This window comes from Prinia subflava, chromosome 6 (genome assembly GCF_021018805.1).
Source record: "Prinia subflava isolate CZ2003 ecotype Zambia chromosome 6, Cam_Psub_1.2, whole genome shotgun sequence".
Lineage (NCBI taxonomy): Eukaryota > Metazoa > Chordata > Aves > Passeriformes > Cisticolidae > Prinia > Prinia subflava.
The window spans coordinates 29,793,806-29,815,777 of record NC_086252.1 but is presented as its reverse complement, the minus strand read 5'-3'; the positions used below and the strand labels follow the sequence as shown (position 1 = coordinate 29,815,777).

General features: G+C 48.9%; 1 protein-coding gene across 3 annotated transcripts in view; it reads left to right on the top strand.

Moving 5' to 3' along the window:
* HEG1 (heart development protein with EGF like domains 1) overlaps positions 1–21,972 on the top strand; it is a 50,565-nt gene that overhangs the window by 8,108 nt on the left and 20,485 nt on the right. For 2 of the 3 annotated variants that reach the window (XM_063400891.1, XM_063400889.1), the window contains exons 2-11: positions 9,859–10,125; positions 11,131–11,361; positions 11,688–11,960; positions 13,092–13,400; positions 13,808–14,125; positions 14,644–14,961; positions 15,843–16,151; positions 16,814–17,368; positions 17,720–18,058; positions 19,051–20,415. In XM_063400891.1, coding sequence (XP_063256961.1) covers positions 9,859–10,125; positions 11,131–11,361; positions 11,688–11,960; positions 13,092–13,400; positions 13,808–14,125; positions 14,644–14,961; positions 15,843–16,151; positions 16,814–17,368; positions 17,720–18,058; positions 19,051–20,415 — 4,284 coding nt within the window. The remainder of the gene's footprint in view (positions 1–9,858; positions 10,126–11,130; positions 11,362–11,687; positions 11,961–13,091; positions 13,401–13,807; positions 14,126–14,643; positions 14,962–15,842; positions 16,152–16,813; positions 17,369–17,719; positions 18,059–19,050; positions 20,416–21,972) is intronic. The other variant, XM_063400890.1, reaches the window with a different exon arrangement.

Here is a 21,972-nt window from a genome sequence, read left to right as displayed (position 1 = left end):
AGGTTTTGAAGGCTGTTACAGGATCAGTCTGACCTCTTGCCTCTATAACCAGGCAGACACTGAGGTAATTTCTGCTACCAGAACCACCCTTAGATTCCTGTGAGGTCTCCAGAGCATGGAAGAAACCTTGTGCAGGCATTTTGGGCAGGCTTCTTTGGTTACTGGTAGCAAAGGGGGGGCTCTCTTTTTCCTTAAAGAGCATGCTAAAAGGCACTTCTGCATCTGGAGTGACAAGAGGAATTTAGATCTATGGAGCACAATTATTCACATCACTGCTTGTTAGGATGCTGGTGTTAACACCCTTCCTCTTGTGGAAAATCTCTTAAGCCCTGAGGACTGATGTGAAACGTCATGCTCTGGTGAACTTTGCTGAAGTGGGGATGAATCACACTAAGTCTGGCTTCATTATGTCACCCAAAAGATACCTTCTCTGATAACCTAGCAGGAGGGTACTGCTGCCCACCCACCCAGGGTGTCAGGATCTATTTGAGGGGGAGGACAGCACTTTCTGGAGTACGCATAAACTGGGGGGTTGATGTGGGAGTTTGGATATTTGAGGGGTTTTTCATTTGGCTTTGGTTTTGAGTGCTCTATAAAAGCAAAAGGCAGCTCTGTAAGGGATCTTAAGGCATTTCCCAAGGGATCTCGATATATCTCCCCTTGCAGGATCACCCAGAATGGTAGATAAATATACCCCTTTTTAAAAAAGGAGAAGGGTTTCACTGCCTCTCTGAATAACTGTCCTGCTACATCCATGCCACTATAGGTAAGAAAACACTTTCTTATCAGGGAAACTGTAGCAGCTGGTATTTAAACCTTCTGCAAAGAAATATCCCAGAAAAGTGTTGGCGAGTTTTGACCCTGCATTGCTTGTAAGATCTCACAGACTGACAAGGTAATTCAGCAATCTGGGGAGAAAATGCAAAAGGTAACCCTGTCTATTGAACTCATTTCTATCCTGTGATGGGAATGATTCCCAGGAGTGGAGGCATCCGCACACCAACTGCGCATGATTTGCGTTCCTTGTCAATTGGAATCAAGGACCCTGATTGTGGAGCATAATGCTGCTCTTGTAATTCAGCCTTTATCTTTGTGCTGGAGCTGGGTATAATTGTATCTGTGTTTGGAGGGACAAGGAGAAGGGTTTCAGTGGCTGGTGCTCACAAAGGCATCTTTAGAAACCTCCTCACCCCTGGTACAAGCTTGGTAGGGCTTAAATGAAAATACCCCTGAGTAGCTTTAGACATTTGAACAGTCATCATTGTTTGATTCAGATTTGGTTACAGGACTAACATCTAAATGTTAATTCTTTTTAGGGCATTATCAGCTCTTTCAGCAAATACAGAATGGGGATGCAGTATTAGACCATCAGCCAACCCTGCAGATAAAGGCCCTTTGAAAGGATGTCTCTTAGGAGGGAAACACAATCAGAGAATGCAGAAAATCATGAAGATGGTCTCTTCTTAGGATCAGGTAGCAAATATGATGCATGAAGAAAGCTAAAAGAAACAGGAGGCTTTTAAATTGGAGAATGGGAGTAATAGCAATTTTGTGGTCTCCAAGAACAGTCCCCAGCACACAGTCAGAGATCCTCATAATCCCGTCCTGCCAAGTGCTGGTACACATGGAGATTGTAGGGTGTTGGATGAGCTGTGTCACACACTGGGTTAAGACTGAAGCTGGTGGTCACTTGATGGCACGGAGGTGCCAAGGCACCTGATGTGTGGTGGCTCTGTGTGGGTAATCTGTGTTTTTGCGTGGGCAGGTGGGTTTTGAGCTCAGATTTCTGTTCTCTCAGTCCTCTGCGCTGCCTTGCTCACCACACCATGCCCGCATGCATCGAGGTAGGATGTGACCTGACCATGACTCCCTCTGAGCCCTCAGTGACACTCAGAGGGTGACAGCCCTGCCCTTCCCCAGCACCCTTCCCACTGCTGGCCACATCTGAAAGGAGGTGTCTCTTTCAGCCTCCCAAAACATGTGCAGAAAGGCACTGCAAGTGCTGGATCCCTTCCCCTGTTCTCAGAAAGGAAACGTGTGGCTGCAGAGGCAGTGGCAGAGCAGTGCCGGCTGTCAGGCGGGCCCTCTGTCCCCTCTGTCCCGCTGTCCCCGGGCAGTGCTGTCGCTCTGCTTGTTGTGGTGACAGCTCTGCCGGTGCCAGCGGGGACAGACCTGGCGCACCCCCTGGAAGAAGCAGGGCCGGCGCCATCCTGAGCGCTGCCACCGCGGCTTCCGGCGACAGATCGGCGCGGTGTCATCTAGGAAATGCGATTTAGATCATCATCCTTTCGCAGCAGATGGGGGAAGGGAGGTGGGGGCCCTCATCTCTTCTAGGGATTCATTCCTCTTTAAGCTGCTTTAATTTTTTTTTTTGCCTGTTTGCCTTTTTCTCCATCCCTTCACAAGTCTCAGTGCCCCTTGCTGAGGGGTAGGAGCCAGAGAGCTCCATGGTTCCTGCTGCCATGGCATCATGCCTGGCATCCTGCCTCCAGCTGGGTGTCAGGCTTGGGCTACCTTCGGTTTTCCCCTGGCATGGGGCTGCATTTTGCTGGTCTACATGGAGGGAAGGATCCACTGAGCCTTGTATCTGCATGTCACCAAATGGCATCTGCCTCTTGGCAGTCTGATGGTTTTCCTGCATCCAAGAGGGCTCCTTATCCTTCTCATCCCCACAATGTCCTTGAGAAGTTGCTCAATTCCCGGGCTGGTCATCATCCCTGGTGTGACTGCCGGCCAGCAAAGCTCTTTGGCATGTGCTCAACGTTAAGCACGGGGAATAGTTCCCTGGGGAGTTCTTAAGTCATTGCTGGAGTGAGCTGTGGTCAAGACACCCTGGACCAAAGCCCACGTGCTTCAATGAGCAGCATGGCTTGTCCCCCAGGGACTCATGGCAGCCCCTGGCTCCTCCCAGCATCACCTCTCAGCATTGCAGCACCCTTTTCCTACTCCTTCCTCCATCTTCCCACTATTTATGGTCCCTTCCTGGGTGTGGGAAGCAGCTCCTGGGCTCAGATCAATTTGGAGCAGGGATTTGTGATTTTGTTTCCAGAGTGGGGTGTGAAAATACAATCTTGTTTTCACCCAGGTCTGCAAAGGGCTGAGTCCTTAGCCCCCTGGGGTAGATGTCTTTTGCCACATATGTGTTTCATACTGCATGGCATAACTTTTTGATAGGCATTGAGAGTTCATGCAGAAAAATCTGTGCTTCAGCCCATAATCCTTGTGGTTTTGAGTAAAAACCCAGGTAATCACAAATACCAATAGATTGGGTGGGTTTTTCTTTTTCCCTGCAGGATCTGTTTAAGTCAAATACAAGTCACTGAACTTATATTGGGAGTAAATAAGCTACATGGAATGGCTTTGGTTATCATGAGGTCACACAGAATGAGCTAATGCTCCCTTCTGGCCCGGAAATTGGACTTTTCAGACAGCAAAATTTCATCCTGCAGGTTCTAAGCCTCTAGCACCTTTCCTCACAGGGGAGCCCAAGCCCCAGGTCTGTGCAGTGCTCAGCCCCTTGCAGAGATGCTCACCCCTATCACCAAAACACAGCTCTGCTTGGGGACAGGTTTCTTATATTGCCAGTTTAAATGAATGTGGGCAGCTGCTGGGGGTGAAAGCTCACGGGTGTGATGCCCAGCTGACAGGCAAAGTGCAATGAATCTCTCCGTAACAGCAGTGAACTTGCTGCCCTGGAAATATTGACCCTTGTGAGATTTTCACAAGCTGCAAACCTTGCAGACTAATTCCAGGTTTCTGGAACTATTTGTGTGAGAGGTCTGGAGAAAGAGCCACGTTAGAGATGAAGTTGTGTGCTTGCAGAAGCTGTCAGCAGCATGGTCCTGCTCCCTCCAGCCACTGTACACACACCACCATGGATTTTTCTTTTCCTTTTTTTCCCCCCATCTTTTTTTGCAGCCAGGATGTTTTTTCTTGCCTTTTTATTGTTCCAGTGACCTAGCAACTCCACTTTGGTGGAGCCCTGCCAGGAGACTTCCTCCCCAAGCCGTCTGATAGTCTCCAGCAGCACTGCCCTCGGATAGGAGCAGAAGTTAAAATGACACCAGGCTGGGTCCCTGTGTGGCTTTTGCTCTGGCCTCATGAGTGCTGGTGAGGGCAATGTTGCCTTACCGACTAGAAGAGATTCTAGGGGACTTTAAAAAACCCCAGAAAAAGGAAGGAGAAGTGATGTGTGGGTGATATTTTCTATAATATTTCTGCAGGACATTATAGAAAAGCCTGGAGGGAGGGATTTAGAAGTGAATTTGCTGATGCTAGGATTTAGCATTTGGGATCTATAGTGCAGGCAGGGTAGCTGGGTACATCTCAGCACTGCAGGGTTGCGGGAGAGAGGATGGAGAGGAGGTGTGAGTGCTCAGAGAGCTGTGCAGTTAGGGAGATTTATTTTGGCTTTGTTTTATTGATGTTTGCTAAAAACAGTAAGGAAGAAATCCCTTTGGTAAGTGCTTCTGGGACCTGTCAGCTGGTGCTGCCTTCACTCTGCCCTGGGCCTGCGGGGGGATTTTGCCACATTAACGCTTGGAGGGACACTTCTAGGGCAGAATATAAATGAGCTGCCAAGCACGAAAATATGACTGAGTTTGGCTTTCTGCTCAAGAAGGGCTGTCAGGACATGGGGCCTGGGGCACTGGAGGTTCAATCTTCACTGGATGGATGGATTATACTGGAGCCTCAGCATGGTTATGGGTTTTCTAGCAGTATGGCAAGTCATGGCTTATCCCTGTTGGAAGTGGAATTTTATATAAAAGTGTTTTTCAAACAGAATTTTAAAAAATTCAGTTGCTAAAAGCTGTTTAAAAACAAAAGGTAATGAAAAGAGGTTCAAGGAGCTGCCCTGGGCTGGTGGTTTTCAGGCAGCACAGGTGGTCCATGGATCCGTGTGGTCTCAGGGATGTGTGGATTGAACCAAACTGCCCAAGAAAGATGAGTAAGAAGCTTAGGATTTAATGGGCTTGAGCTGGTGATCTGGGAGCCTGCACCTCCCCAGGGAAATGTTTAGGATACCAAAACTAAGAGGCTGTAAACCTCTTGATAAGCAGAACAATATCTGCATTGTGCAGGTTTTATCCCAATTGTGGGCACTCTATATGCATATATGCTGTGCTTTTGGAAAAGATCACAGATTTCTGTGTACTCTTTGTTTTGGTGAACCAGTTTCCTTGCTTTAGGGTACTGCTTGTAAGAGCAGTAACTGGATCCCTTTTTTTTTTTTTTTCCTAATAGCATCTCCGAGCATCAGGCTCTGGGATGGTGAAAAAAGGTGTAGGAAGCAAAAATGGCCTTTAACATCCTCTGAGGTTTTACAGGTCCTGGAGGGGAGGTGGTGTGGAAGTGCAGAGTGTTTTTGTGTCACAAAGCAGAACTGCATGCAAGGTGCTGTGGTGTGGCACTGGAGTGTCTGAGGATGCTGATGTCCCCAGCCCCCATCGCTGGAAGTGGCCAGGGGGGCATTAACCATGTGGACCTTGGCATTCAGAGCTTGCAGGGGCTGCTGCTGGCATTAAACCCCCATCTCTTTTCTTGAGCTGACACATTAAAGCCCTTGGCACCTCTGTTGCCTGCACGGATCCTTCCTATTACGGCTAAAGTGGCTGAAGGTCTTGTGAATCGCTGTCCTGCTCTGCCTGGGCCCAGGGGTAGGGCATGAGGGGCAGAAGGACCAGAGCAAAGCACTGCCAGGGAAGGTGTCTGTGGGCTGCTGCATCCAGACCAACCCCCACAAAAGGGTGAGAGGCTCTGCCAAGGCTTCTGCACCTCCTCTCTTCCCCTTACACCCTCTCTTCCACCTTTCTTAATCCAGGCGGAATAATTCCCTGTATTGATACCAAAACTCAGCAGAACAGGGTTGAGTGCATGTGGTTAAAAACCTCTTGTATTTTTCCCGCACTTAGTGCACACGAGGGACCTTCCCCGGGCAGTATTATCAGCGTGTTTATGCTCAACTGACCCATCTCAAGTATGAATTCTTTTAAACTCCATTTCAGCCCCCCTCCCTGCTCCCCCCTCCCCGCCTTGAACTTCTTTCAGAGCAAGAACAAGGAAGGAAATTGAAAATCCCAGAGAGCCCTGGACGGTCCAGATTTAGGGCTTTAGCTTTTGTTCGCACAAACTCACTTGGCTCCTAAGCGGCCTCCACCCATGATCCCGACATCCGCAGCAGCCGCTGTTCAAAACAGAGCGCAGAGCCCGGCCCCGGCAGGGCCCGGAGCCGCCCCGGCCACCGCTGCCCCGGCTCTGCTCCCGCTCCTTCTCCCCGCTTTTCTTCCCAACCTTTTCCTACAGCCAGCGAGGAGTTTGCTAAGTCGAGATGAGGGGATTTTTCCTCCCCTCCGCAAGCCTCGGACGATGTTGAGATTGTGCAACGTTAACAGATGTGGGGTTTATAATTACAGCTGCCTGTCCTCGGAGGAGCCTGCCTTAGCTCCACACGCTCCGCTCGGCACGGGGTGGGATGGGATGGGAAGGGATACGATGCTCCCGGGGTGGCCGTCAGCCCTGGCAAAACAACCGCGGCATGGGCGGCTCCATTCCCATCCCACCGGGAACGCTCCCCAGGGAATGCCCACCCTCCCGAGGAGGGACTGCCCCGGGTGAAGGGCAGCTCGGGACAGCCTATCGACTGCTCCTGGCTTTCCCTCTGTGTGAACTCAGATTAAATTTGTGTTCTCCAGGCAAAAAAGGATTTTTCTGCCCCTCGGGGGAAAAAAAATCCCATCTGTAGGGCAGCAGTGGGGCTGGGATAATTTGTGCCATGCCTTGGCTAGCTGCAATCTCCTGACAAATGCTGCCTGTGGGGATGCTGCTCTCGTGGCATTTGCAGGACACATCCGTGCTCCCTCCCTGCCCTGAGATGTCTGTGTGCGATCACAGCCACTGCAGAAAACTTGCATTATTGCACTTTTTGGTGTTGTGCTGACCCATGGTCGAGTTGTGAGCATCACCTAAATGCTGCCATCTCTGATACAATGCCTGTGCTGTGTCAGGGATGGAGGCAGAGAACTGTTGGACCAAAAGAGATTTTTCAGGAGTCTCACAAGGTAGATATCCAACTGGGCTGCCAGGGGCAAGCCCAAAGCCCTGAGAAATCAGCTGGAACTTGATCTGTTTGTCCTGGCTGAGCTATATAACTCGGCTCACAGCAAGCCACGGACTTGTTATGCTTGCAAAGAAAAAGTAATTCCAAGCCTCGACCTGTCTGGTGACCATCACTGCTAGTTTTAACTGGGAAGGAAAACACCAATCCAGTGGGTGGCAGGGTTTTGTGCTGGAAGTCAAATATTTCTCAGTGGCTGTGGTTATGTGAAGTTAAACCATGCAAAGCTGTTGGCAGCTTAGGATGTGACAAAATTGTTAGTGACAGATCAGTACCTCAGCTAAAGGGCCACTCTGCTTTAAGCCTTTAATGCATCAGGGGAGGCCAGATGGTCCTGTGGGGATTTTTTGGGAAGAAGTTTGATCTGGTCCATCCTCTCCAGAGGAGGGTTGTCTTTGAAGTCTTAATTTCTGCAGGCAAATCAAAGAGGATATTGTGGTTATCTTGCACTTCTGGCAGGCTTGATGGATGTGAGATTTCATGTCTATTTTGTTGAACAACACAATTTTTTGGGTTTCCTTACCACATGCTGTGGGTTGGGTTTTCCAGCGTGGCTCATGCGCTGCACCCACTGAACTGGGGAGCTGAGCACGAGGTTTTCCTCCCTGCACCAGGACCTGGCATACCTTGCAGGGCAGAGTTAAAAATGCCAGATGACTCTAAAAAGCCTGTGTAAATAATGCCTTCTCATTCAGCCCTTCCACTGCCTGGCTGCACTCAAAGCCAGGTTTGCTGGCGCCCACAATAAGAGGAAGGATTTTGCTTCAGTTTATTCCCAGCAGCTCTGCAGAGCCAAAAGAGGATAGAGAAAACTCTGAGGTAGGTTTGTAGGGCAAACCACCACCAAATAAGCAAACAGCAATGTTTTACTTTTGAACTGGTCTCATTCAATCAAGGAACATAGCTGAAGGGACTGCTTGCTGGCATTTCCAGGGTTACTTTTTAAGAACTGGCAATGAAAAGCCTGCTGCAGTGTCATGCTGTATATTTTAGCCTGCCTGTCCGGAGTCCTTGTTGACAAATGAGTTGGCAACCTGAGAAAGCAGATTTCCCTGTCTATCCTCATACCCTAAGGGCTTCTTTAAGCATCTGCTGCTTTGCCTTCTCTCCATGCAGCAAAGCTTGGCCTTTCCAGTCAGCATGGGCTGCACAGCTGAAAGCTTTTAGTGAGAGGGGGGTGGAGGGAAATTCAGTGCACTGCCCTCCAGCACAGCCACATTTTTCAGGGCTGCTATAAATGGACTTGTGGGCTGCAATTACAGGCTGGGTATTGGCTTGCAAATGATCAGAGCAAGCATCCCTTGCTACTTCTCATCCCCTTTGTCCAGCTGGTGAGGTCCAGAAACTTGTTCCATGAGAGGGGAGATGGCTCACAGTGGGCTCTGGGTGGCAGTGGCTGCTCAGCATCACAGCCACTGTGAGGGCTGCCAGTGAAGGTATCTGGGGGCTCTGCTCCACCACAGCTCTTGTCTCCTTGGCCCACATGGGGCTTAGATTCCCAGGATGAAATACAGACTGTCCTACCTACCCCTCCAGTTTTGGTGAGTTCCCACTGAAGCTATTGCAGATGGATACAGGACACCACTTCTGAAATTGCCACCTCTGTTGAGGCAGGTACAGCAACTCCAAAGAGGACGCACAAGACAATGAAGAGGTGTCCCATTGGTATTTCTCTTGAACATACAATTTTCTTACAGAAGATGTTTGGAGGCCCAGAACAGGTTTAACCTTCAAAATCAGAGCTTTTGGGCAGAGACTGACTGTCTTTGGCTGCTGCCGTGGATGCCATGTACATGGCAGAGACTGCATTTTGTGGAAAATGGACAAAATGGGGACCTTGCCCTTTCAGATTTGGACTTGCTTTGACTTGTGGACTTTGAAGGTCATCTGAGGCTGCAGTGCCAGCCAAGCCATGGGACTGTAACATAGACGGTGGCTGCTGGTTTTTGTGTGAACTGATATGCAGGGAAATCCTCACAGCCCTGGGCGGTACCATAAGCTGAAAATCCTGATTCTGCAGACCACCACTCATGCACAATCTTCTTCATCCATCTTGTTTCTCATATTCTGGTAGGCATTAATGTTAGAAATGCCAAACTATTTCATCACCTTGGGATGCTTTGGCACCTGGGTGGGCCATATAATCCACACCATACATTGATCTCTGTCCTCAGTGCCTCATGGGGGCTGGATGGGTTGTACTGACCCTCCTGGTTGCCCTGCAGTCCTCAGCCAGCTTCGTGCCAGCTCTCTGGAGGTGATGAGATTTGAGGTCAGGTGTCCAGCAAACACTGGCCAAGTGGAGAGAGGAGAAGAGCTGTGGGGACCTCTGCCCTCCCATCTTACATTCAGAATGGGGCACATGGGCTGTGCTGGGCTGTCAGCTCCAGAGACCTTCACACTCCTCCTGTGGACTCTACGCTGCGAGTATTTCCATCAGTTATTTGTTTAAGACTTTCTTTTTGCTCCTTTCAAAATTTATTTCTCCTAACACAAAAAAGTCCTGAGGGTGCTGAATTGGTCTTTTGCAAAGAGGTGGGTTTTGGTATTTGGTTCTAGAGACCAATCTAGTTTCCACTGGTGCAAATCCAAAAATAAATTTCATGTCTGTGTTTTGATTATACAAAATTTTTCTCTAGTGTAAGTAAATGAGCTCAGAGCTTGGCCTTGGTGTTACTGCAGTGAGCTGAGCCTGCACATCAGTGCTGATGTGATCTAAGCTTTTTTCTTGTCTTTCCTTTTAGTCATTGAAAGCAGCCATCAGGAGAGAAGTTCAAGCTCAGAGACAAGGACTCCTGGTGCTCCTGTGGAGCTGGTGACGATGCTGGCTGGGAGCAGGGAGTGGGCATCCCTGCCTGCCAGGCATGGGGCAGTGCCAGCAGCAAGCAGGGTCACAGAGCACACTGTCCCCCCTGCCAGAGATGGGGATGTCACCCCTGCAGGAGCAGGATCCCCAGAGAGTCCATCTGCTGGGGCAGTGAGCCGCCTGCTCACCCACAGCCATCCTCCTGGTGAGTTCTATGGATGCGAGTCCCTGTTAGCTGTTCCCATGGGCTGAGCATAGCCAGTGGGTTAGGAAGTATTCCTGCCTCACAGCTAGAAATGCAGATTTGTGAGAGAAATCCAATCTCAGGAAAGCTGGGCTTTGGTGTTTACATTACAATGAAGATGACTCTCAGGAGCTGCCATTGTTTTCACCGCCCAGCAGTACCCAGGCAGTGCTGCCCTTTCACTGAGCTCAGGGGCTGTGCAAAGGGCAGAGACCCCCGGGTGTCCCCACACCTCCTCCCAGCAGGAACTGAACCCCACTGCAAGCCCAGCCTAGGTGAGAAGAACTCAGCTTAAGGATATCTGACCAGCTGTGATGATGATTTGTGGCTGAGGTCCTTACATGGAAACAAGTGAACACTTACTTTTGGGCTTGTTCATAATCGTCATAAGTGAAACAGTGTATTCTTTTAAGCATTAAAAAACCCCAGTGTATTCTTTTAAGAACTTAAATCAAGGCCCATTTCTCACAGCAGCAAGACAAAGCTGTGCTGATTGCCCTGTCCCCACCTCAGTTTTTTTATTAATACCCCCAGCTGAAATAAGATATAAGCATAGAGGTTTTCTTTAATTTTTTTGATTCCTTGGGGTTTTTTTTCTGCTTAGGGACTAGAATGTGGAGTTGGCATGCCCAGTCTGCCAGCTGTGGGCTGTTCTGGCATCAGCTCCTTACTGCCTTCTGCATTTTTAATGTCTCTAAAAAAAAAAATCTGTTTCTTTTGCCATGCACAAATGAAGACAATGTTTAAAATGCCATTATTTTTTGGCGACAGAAACCCTGTTCCCATCAATCCCTCCTGCAGTTAAACTGTGCTCTGTTAAACAGAGGAAACATGAGGGATGAAGCTGTGACCTTTCTTTATTGCGTGTGGTAGGGCTGGGTACCACTGCAGGTGATGCTGCTGCCGCCCAGCTGAGACAAAAGAGCTTTTCCAGGTGAACATGACCCTCTCCCTGTTGCTTTCCAGACCCTGGAAACCATCACCATGCTGCAGGCAGCCAGGGGAGAGGCAAGAGGACTCTGGCTCCTCCCAGCACCCCTGCAGCTGCTGAAGGGACAGCACCAGGTTCGGAAGCCGCCAGCACCGATTCGGCTGAGGGGACGCAGGGGGGGCACCACGGGGTCTGGAACGTGTCAGAGTTTAACAACACCGTGAGGACAGTGCTGCTAGCTTCATCTTCAGAATCTTATCAACCAGGTGAGCCATCCCAATTCAGCCTAGGAACACTGGGAAGGTGTTCCAACACCTGGGAACAAGGTGAATGCTGTTCCAGAGCAGCCAGCATTGGGTAGGCCTGGTTGTCCTGTGTTGTAGAGCTTTGTGGATGCAGCTCTCCACCCTCACCGTGCACTCAGGGCAGTTTTCTGGCTTGCTTTGTGCACAGGGATGGAGACAAGAAGTTTCTGTAGGCACAGTACAGACAGAGGGGCTGAGGGGCAGGGGAAGGGTGGTGCTGTGGAATGGTGTGCAGGCAGCTAAGCCCGTCTCTGGGCTCTCATCTGCTCTCCCCCATTGCCTTGCAGGCACTGACAGCCTCTCCCAAGCAGTGAGCAGCTGGGTGGGCACAGAGCTGGGCAGCAGCCCTGCCGTGGGCACTGCAGCTGCTTCACCCAGCCCCTCGGGGAGCAGCCCCAGCCCTGCCCTCCCTGGCTCCCTGCGACAGCCCCAGGCCTCCTCCCAAGCTTCAAGCACACAGACTGGAGCAGAGCACATCATGCTGCACCCCAGGGGTGTCACAGGGAACTCCACCAGCCCTTTGCTGACAGCATCACCTCCCATGGACAACACTTCCACAGGTGAGCTTTGCTGGCCTTTGTTTCATAGTTTAAAAAAGCCATTTTTAGTATTTGTTTTCTTGAAGCAGAGGAGATGCTCTGTTTTGCATGCGCTCTGTTTTTTATTATTTGAATGGTTAGCTGAAATTCCCTGCTAAAAGCAATGGAAAAAATAATTTGATCCAACCCCCCCAGCATTTTCCATTAAAAAAAAAGTTCTTTGGATGTTATCACAATGTTTTCTGCAGGGTGGATGTCTGCAGCTGTGAAATATCTTCACTGGGCCAGTGCCAGCTGCAGAGCAAGGGCAGCTCTGAGTCCCATCTGACCTGTGCCCAAGTGGTGACGGGGTAGGGTGGGAGGTTGGGAATCCACACTTATGGCCACACGGGGTGGGTTTGCCCTCAGCTAGGCAGGGTGAGATGCCTGTGCTTAACAACTTATTCAGCAAACCTGAGATCCCTGGGCTCCATGGCTCCCCCTTGCTTGCTCTGCAGCAGCCAATTTCTGGAGTTCCCAAAAACAGAGACTTTGCCCAGCTTGACATGAATACTGAAAACCTCAGTGTTGCCAAATCCTTATTCTGTGTCCAAGGCTTTTCAGGAGAAAACACATCTCCAGGGTTCTCGCACTGACACATCCCTTCCCACTGTCACAGCTCTTGGGAGCACCACTGGGGCTGCAGGACACCTGAGATCTAGTACTGAAGGACGGTTTCCTGCTAAGCCGTGGGGTGTGTAGTGAGCTGCAGGCTTGTATGGGAATGTGGCTGTGCTTAGGTTTCCTCCCTTTGCTGTTTGATGCTGTGCTCAAGCCATAGGAGGAAAAAAAAAAAAGGAAAAAACCTGAGCCTATTTCCAGCAATATTAGAGCAAAGGTGAGATTTAAGGGCAAATCCCTGCAGTCCTTGCCCTGTGGGTTTTCCTGCTGTCTGGGCCTCTCCAGTCTCACAAAGCCTGGCAGCAAGCCCTGGGTTTCGTGCGAGGTCCTGCTGTGGTGAGAGGACTCACGCCATTCCAAAAGAGCATTTTGTCTAGATTGAAAACTTCCTATGCTTAATATCTGTACGTGCGCCGTAAGCATCTGGGAGGAAAATGGATCCATCTGTTTATAATTTCATACGTATAAATCCATTTTTTTATTGTTCCATAGCTGTTGGAATCGGCTACCAGCCATCCAACAACTCGCCTACGGAGAGGTTTGGTTTGGATTTCCCCGCCAGCAGCGCCTTCAATTCCACAACAGCCACCAAGGGTGCAGGGAGGACATTGAGGTCTCTGCCAGCCAGCACCAGGCTGGTCACCATGGCAGAGGTTTCCACCTTTGGGACTAAAACCACCAGCTCCTCAGCCCAGAGCCAGACCTCCGGGATGTCTGTGGGTGCCCAGGGTGATGGAGGCAGAGGTGTCACAGACCCGTTGCTCACAGGTTTCCCGTCTGCTTCAGAAAGTTCTTCCTCAAGTGAGTTTTGATAGATAGCTGTATACCTCAGAACTCTTATTTAAAGACTCTTTATTAACAAAATACATCCTCTTTATTTTAAAGAAAGGAGGAATAATATTGTATTTGGCACATTCTGTACATCTAAAAACATTTCACAGAAATGAAAGTATGGATAAATATTATTCTTGTTGGACAGGGAAGATAGATTTTCCTTGAAAACTTCCAGTTGAATTTTGCAAGCAATAACTTCAGCAGTTCCTATGTAGAGACCACTTCCCCTGTCTCTAATGATTTCCCAGTATTAAATATTTCTGTACTGAATATTCACACATGCATTGTCTACATCTACTGATAGCGGGATGAAACCTACCCAGCAGTTTTTATTTATGTTTATGCAGTTTTGTCTTTCTCCTCTCCTTTTTCAGCTTTTAGCAGCAATTATGAACCCCCCAAGAGCATCCCAGGTGCAGAGGAGGCAACGCAGCGCTTGGATGTCCAAGGTACTGACTTGCCCACCATGGCAGTGGGGACACTGATGTCACCAGAAAACGGCCACACAGCTGGGGTGACAAGGGACTCTGCCACCAGCATCAACCCCACAAGTTCTTTGGGCGGAACCTCCTCTTCCTTGAGGATGGGGACACATCATCCCAACAGCTCATGGGAAGCCACTGATCTCCCAGGCCCTCCTGGGGGTCCTTTGCTCACAAGCTCCGTCTCTGCCTCTGAAGGTCCTTTCCGAGGTAAATTTGTTAGTCTGAAAGCTGTCTGCCTTGGGGCTGGGTGAGATTTCACATCCCTTCGCTGTTTTCCTTCAGATATGGTCATCAGTCATTACTGGATACATGGATGTTTTTATTACTGGCTCCACTGAGCTGGCAGTGGGGTGGGTGGGAAGGGGGACAGTGGAGCTCAGCTTTGGGTGAAAAAGTAGAAAACATTGATGGCCTCATTAGACTCCTGCCCTGGGAGGAACATTGGCAAGAAATACGTGCACACACTTTCCCTGCCAGAGACACTTGCTGGGGTTTTGCAGCTGTCACCTGGTGTTATATCTGCCATGCAGGCTGGTCTGTAGGATATGGGTTTGAGATTTTTCATGGCTTTTTGTAAGGCACATGTGCCTGTCCTTAAGGGATTCACCTCTTCCCAAAGAAACACCTTCAGTTTCTCAACGGGCAGCGTAGAAATGGGTGCTGAGCAAACAGCCCTATGTACTGCTCTGTATGCATAAATCAAAGCTGGTTTTATTGTATCCTAGGTGTCAGAAGCAGCCACAGACCAGTGGCAGAGAGAACGTCCCTCACCTCCTCTGCCACCAACACTCCCATTTCAGCCACGTCCAGCGGTGGTGGGAGGCCACCCAGGTCTGCCTCGGGCAGCAGCCCCTGGACAGCAGCCAAGGGCTCCACGTCCAGTGGTACCACGTACAGGACCTCGGACACAACCCAGTCCTTGTCCACGTCTTCTGTGGGAGACACCTCCAGAGCTCAGGGCTCCACAGGAATGACAGATTTCACCAAGGTGGCAGACTCTTCCCGAACACGCTCTCCCTCTCCTTCAGAAGGTCCTTCCTCTGGTGAGCTCACATTAGAATTGATATATCACTTTTCAAAGGAGGACTTCCTGCAGCTTGCACTTGCCTGAATCTTTCCTGCTCTGTAGAATACACTGTTTGGGAGGATGCAGTGTGATTTTGTGTCTGAAATTATTCAGCTCTTTCTTGACCAAAAAAATGTGCTTTAGATTTTTTTACAGAAAGGGCACATGTGTGGAAAGTTTCATTATGCCAAGAAAAATAATTAACTTTCAAATCATAGTCCTTTTTTTACTATCTCCAGTTGCTATCTCCATGTTACAGACAAGAGAACTAAGCAAGTGAGGATTAGATCATGTCCCTGTGGTCTCAGGGATCAGGCTTCAGTTCCTACCTTCTGTCCTACTTCTTGGATGGTGCTGCTTCCTAGAATTTGAACCAGCTCAACAAATTTAAGGCAACTTTGAATGTTGAGTCCTGAGTGCTGCTGTTTGGCCATAGTCCCCACTGTGGTTCTGAAGGGGTCTGATCCTCTGATCCTGTTTCTTCAGACTCCTCTAAGACCTTCACGCTGCTCACACTGCTCAGGGTAGTGCCTTGTCTGAACTGATTTCCAGGCTTTTCTGGGTCATCACGATATTTGTTCTAGCAGCATGGAGTGCACTCAGGCACATAATGGTGAAATCAAGTGCACAGCATTACTATTTCAACAGTTTTTATATAATAGCCCTTTTGTCAGCGTCACACTGTTTTTCAGGAGATAAATTATTGTAGGAAGGATTTACGTCTTTGGAAATGGACATCTCATATTTTCTACTTGTGTTCGTGTGCTTGCTGCCTCTGGGTGCTATTGGAAGAAAGCTCATTTTTATTTATAATTTCATATGTGTATAAATGTAAATCATTTCTTTATCACATTGCAGCAACTGGAAGCAGCCACGTGTCATTCAGCATCCTGTCAACAGAGAGAAGAACCAATTTCCCCACCAGCAGCACCTCAGTTTCCTCAACAGGCACCAAGGGTGGAGGGAGGACATTAAGGTCTCTGCCAGCCAGCACCATGCTGGCCCAAACAACAGAGATTTCCACCACTGGTACTGGAAACAGCAGCTCTCCAGGCCATTCCCAGTCTTCTTTGGGAACCCAGGGTGGCGGTGGCAGAGGTGGCACCCTGTCATCCATGAACCCACTGCTCACAGACTCACCATCTGCTTCAGAAAGCACTTCCCCAGGTGAGCTCTGAGCACACATCAGACACCCACCTGCATGGAGGGTGAGGGCATGCTAGGAGGCGCAGGTTGATGGCTTTGGACATTATGGATGAAAATTTCAACTTCCAGGGAAAAGCACATTATCTGTTTCTTACATTTAACCACCTGGAAAAGCCAGCCTTACTGCCAGAGTAGCCTTGAGATTTGCTGTGTTCCCAGGGACAGCACAATTTCAAGAGTGCCCCACTGGCTGTGTTTATACCAGCAGCAGTCATTCCTGATTCCACCCTGGAGTAAAAAGGCAGTATTTACTGATCCCATACAAACCTGCCATGCTTTCTTTTGAGTACCATGGATTTGGGTGCTGTGTAACCTCCCCCTCACTCATTGTGGGTGTCTGGTGCCCAGGTCAGGCCTGCGGCACCGGGAGCAGTGCCAAAGGGAAGCAAACCCAAAAGTGTTCCCATAACTTGTTCCTAGAGCCCTCTCCACAGGTGCCCTGCTCTGAGCAGCACCTCCTGGCACAGGAAAGAGCTGTGCCTTCACAGTTAGCATTTTCCACAGGATTGGATTTTCTGCCACATTCTCGCAGTGCCCTCAGCCTGAGGTTGGTGATGGAAGAGAGAACACCTGCTTATTTATACTTTAGGGTGCATAAACCATTTTGCTTTGCTCTTTCTCAGCAGGCAAGACCTCAGCAACGGGAGGACGCTTGCCTGTCACCAGCACACCCAATGTGGTGACAGCTCCTGCCAGTGAGGAGAGCAGCACAGTGCCCGTGTTGGACACCCGTGGAGCTTCCAGTGCCACAGGGAGCTCCTCTCCCTCTCTCCCCCACACCAGCACCCTGGACACGGTCCTGCTGTCCTCGTCGGCAACAGAGCTTGGCAAGAAGAGTAATGTTTCACAGAGCGGTGCTGGACTCAGTGAGCTTCCAACAAAGCTGCTGCCTGCGTTTTCTCCCAGCGTTTCAGTGCCTTCACCTTCAGCCACACTCTTCGTCCACAAGGAAGGGACAGCTCAAGCCCCAGGGAGCCGCAGCACGTGGAGCACAAAAGCAGAAGGGCTCACATCTCAGCGGGACACAGCTGGGGCCACCCGCACCAGCCCTGTCCCGTCCTCCACGGCATGGCCTGCAGTGAGACATGTGTCATCTGGCCAAGCAGGGTCCCCAGAGCCCAAGGTCACCCATTCATCCAGGGTCTTCACCTACTTCTCAGCTGCTGCTGAACCCTCCAGTGAGTTTTTCTGAACTCTGGGATAGCATTTGGCTGCCTCTCCCTTCGCCTCCTCTGTAGGATTGACACAGCTGTTGCAGGTGTCATGGGCAGCATTTATAAGTGGTTGTGGTTCTGCCCAGTGGTGTTGTATATCTGCAGCTGTTGATGCTTAACAAGAAGGGTCTCCTTCTTGAGACGTGTAGCTTGTTGCTGTAGGACACATCGACTGCCTGTCTGGGTTGGGGTGATAATCATAAATAGCATAAACATACCATGATGATTTTAATGGTACTGTTTCCTTGGTGTTTGGACAGTCCTGTCTGCTCTGAGATGATAAAATCAGATGCCTGCTTTTCAATCCTTTTCCAGCTATTGGCAGCAGCCATCACTCCCTAAGCAGCTCAAGCACTGAGAGGATGTCCAGCCCCGTCACTGATCCCGTGTACGGTTCATCCACGTCTGGGGGTGCTGAGGAGAGGATGCTGCCCTCAGTGACAGATGGCACACTGGCTGGTGGCATGGAGAGCTCTTCTTTCCATGCTGAAGCTTCCAGCTCTCCAGGGTCCTCTGAGCCAGCACTGATGGAGCAGGGCAGGACAACCAATGCCTCCACCAGCAGCGGGGCTTTCACGGGCTTTGTGACGGAGACGGTGTTTGTACGTTCTGCCAAGACACCCACTTACTCTTCTTTCCAAAACAATCTCACAAGTAAGTTGGTGTCTCCTGGTGTACGTTTGGGGGACAGTCACATTCTCCTGTTTTTCAGTATGTTGTATATAAAGTTCTCATTTGTTACTACATTCATTACCACCTGTGGGCTCACTCAGGGGGGATGTTTCCAACAAAGGACTCAAAAACAGACCCCACACAGATGGGGAACTATTCCAGAGGTGGAGCTATAAACCTTCCTGTTTTGATGCTGCATTAGTTTTTTTTGCATTCTAACTGGTCTCTTTTGTGTGATGCTTTCAGGAGTGTTTTGTGATGGCCTAAGTCAGTTGTAGAATTAAACAAATTTTCAATATAATTTTTTATTTTTTTAAAGTTGGCTGACCTCAGCTGTACATCCTGAAATTAGTATTATAAGATTGATTGCACCTTTTATGCTAAATAATCCAATTTTTTTTGCAGGTTGATGTGCTGTTCATTTAGGTTTTCTTGGCTGCAAAGTTTTGCATCACTGGGTTCATGATAAACTGCAAATTAACATAATGAACATAATGAACTAATTTTATCCTGCAGAGGCATGAAGTTCACTGTGTCTAAAAACCAGTTGACTGAACAAGATGGATATTGTGTAGATGGGAATTCAGGATAAGAGGGAGAGGATATGAGTTTTGTAAATTATGAGTGATAAAGAGAACAATTGGGTTTTCCTGCTTAGCTTGCCACAAATATCACGGAATGCTAAGAACTCCATCACTTTAGGAAAGCAATATGTGAAGAACAGTGATTTGGAAACCTACACATTTCATGGGAGTCTTGTGTCTGTCAGGATTCACCATTTTAGAATCAATTAAATAGTGCATAACACTCCTAATCCCATAACCATGTTTGAATGGTGCTTGAAATTTTTAGAAAATCAGGTTCACTGTTCTTGTTCAGACAAGAACATCTTATTTAGCAAATAGTTTTAATATGACATCAAAATGCTGTTATAGTACTCTGTCTTTCTAACATTTTTTGTCCTTTTACTCCAGACTTTTCAGGCAGCCATCAGCCAGTCAGTAGCATCGATGCTGAGAAAAGGACCTCGGTTTCTCACACAGACGGCACATACATTTCAACCACATATACCAGAGGAGGAGAAAGGACCCTCCTGTCTATCTCAAACAGCAGCACTTCTGCTGACTCCTCAGAAAGCTCCACCTTTTTTTCTGAAATTTCCAGCCCTTTTGATGCCTCACAATCATCTGTGGCTCATGACAGGCAGACCAACGCATCAGACAGCAGCAGTTTTGTTGAACCATCTACGGAGCCATTGCTGGTGCACCCTTCCAAACCGTCGACGTCTGCTTCTACAGGCAGCATAGAAAATACAACTCTATTCAACACTGACTCTGAGCTGTTGACCACTGACAGATCATCTCTGTCTTCATCAGCATTTCCAGCCTCTTCCTCATTGTCATCACTGCAGCACTCGCTGTCATCAACACCACCACCAACTCATCTGTTTACGCTGTCAGAATCACCTGAGCCACGCTCGCACTCTGTGATGGCATCTTCATCCCCTCCGCAGGCTTTGTCATCCTCCGTGCCCACTTCCTCCTTGCCCTCCCCATCCTATTCATTAGCATCTTTACTGTCTGCATTTTCATCACCCTCATCCACCTCGCAGTCCAGTGAGAGTGATCATGGAAGCACCACTGTGGCTACAAGTGTGGTCAGGCAGGTGCCCTCCACAGCTGCCACGGCCAGGAGCTCACCCAGAGAGACCACCAAGCCCAGTGTCACCCACCAGCCGCAAAAGAGCACCACCTCCCCTCCCACCGGGTCACCTCTCCCTACGGCACCCATGGAGCTGCTTGGTGGACGTGTTGTGTCTGTGTCCGCTCCCGTGACAGTAACAGAGACTGCCTCTCCTGGAGATGCCACCACACAAGGGGACAGCTTTGGGAAGGGAACACCCCTCCTCACCACAGCCAGTGTTGCTCCACAGCCTGGTCCAACAGATGCACCCCTTAGTCCCTCACCAAGTGCAACAAACCCCAGCAGCGTTGTCCCCGCAGTGGCAGTGACCACGGTGAAACCTCCCATGCTGACCACGCCGCCCGGCCGCCGGCCCACCCCAGGTGAGGCCAGCACCATGAAAGACCACAGGTCACAGACACCCACTGCCACCAAGCACAGTTATACCACTGGTAAAAGCACAGAAGCCATGGATGCCACCACTGCAAAGCCTGGTAAAGCTACTGAGGAGAACCTCCATGTTACAAGTCCTTCTGAAGCCCCTCCAACCATCAAGACCACTGTGAGCATTACAACTACTTTGGCTGCTACCAAACCAACCACTGCTCCTCCGTCGAGCAGCACGGTCGGGCTGAGGACATCACCTCCAGCAACAGGTAATGTACAGTGGCTCTCACCAGTGGTGGGGCTCAAGCAGGGCAGGAACACCTGGGCCCCACTTTAAGAGTTTTCAAAGGGTTGTGTGTGCATGTATGTATGACAAGTCTGCTGTCAGCAGGGTTTGAGGGTAATAACTCATCTCCGTGTTGATTTTTTTAAGATAAGGGTATAGCAATCAAGTTGAATGGCTGAACTAAGGGTGAGCACTTTGGTGAACTTTTCTGATAGAAAGATTAAGCTGAATTTTGACAGTTTCAAGAAAATAAAAGAAAATAAAAAAATGCTTGCAGATAAGCACAGGATGCACTTTATATTTGTTGACAGGTTAACAATAACAGTCAATAAAGATTGATACCTGTCTTAATGAGAAAATACACTTGGCCAGCCCTTGGTATTTGTGCTGAAACTGCTTCTCAGAACCTATGGTTGTTTTCTCCCCATCTCACTAAGTATTAATCTTCTACTTAAGGGCCTGATGCTTCTTCTGGTAGGCTATGTACCATAGTCTTGCTAAACGTGTTGTTACAGTAATTTATTACCACTGCCGGTCTCCTTATCTTCTCAAGTAAATACATTTGCTGAAGTCTTATATGAAAGGAAATTGACTTTGTGTTTGAAGTTCAGAGCCCAGCCATCATGCCACTGTAGGATACTGTGTGTACTAAAGGCATTAATCTCAGTGAAATATTGGCAATAATAATATTCCATCAAATAATTAAGTATTTAAAGGTTACTTCTCAAACTGATTGGTTTTAATTATAGCTATAGCTTCATGCAAAAAAAAAATCACTTTACTGGAATGAATTTTTTAGCATTGAAAAATTAAGGTGATTCATCCTGTTTAGCAACTGATCCACACTTTTGCCAAATTATTCTTTCCTTTGAAAACTGAGATTTGCCATTTACCAGAATGAAAAAGATCCTTCTGCTGTCTTGGACATAGTGTTTTGTACATGGGCACTCACTGCCCAGAGAGAAGCTGGCCTGGTCTCTGCTGTACGAAGCACAAACTGAAGGATGTGCAGGGTTTGGCTCGGGGCTGTCGGGTCTGTGTGGTGCTGTGGGTTATTGCAGTGCCACCAGAAATGCTCACACGGGTTTGGCTCCTGTGCTTTTAACCTTGCTTTTAACCACAGAGTCTGTCCTTCCTGCCTTGGCTGCAGCACTCGGGAGCAGCCACAAGATAGGTACAAGTGGTGTGTAAGATTTCTTGCTGGTCTTGTAGAGCCTTGTCACTGACAAGTCCACAGCCCTGCCTATGGTCTGCCCTTGTGGGTGTGTGCGATGTGTGTTTGTGCTCATGTGAGTCATAGATGCAGCAAGAGGAACTTTTTTGTCCAGGAAATCTTTTTTCCTTTTTTTTTTTTCCAAGAGGAAATATTGGATATATTCTTCAGAATTTTCAGTTTGAGTTGTGTAATCTATGAAGCATCTGAGATTACAGTCCTTAATCCCCTGAGACACTGTAGTATCACAGTGGTGTCTGCTCCCCAAGCTCTTGCTCACCCAGCAGGAAGGGCACTGTGAGTGGTGGCACAGGCAGGAATCACTGC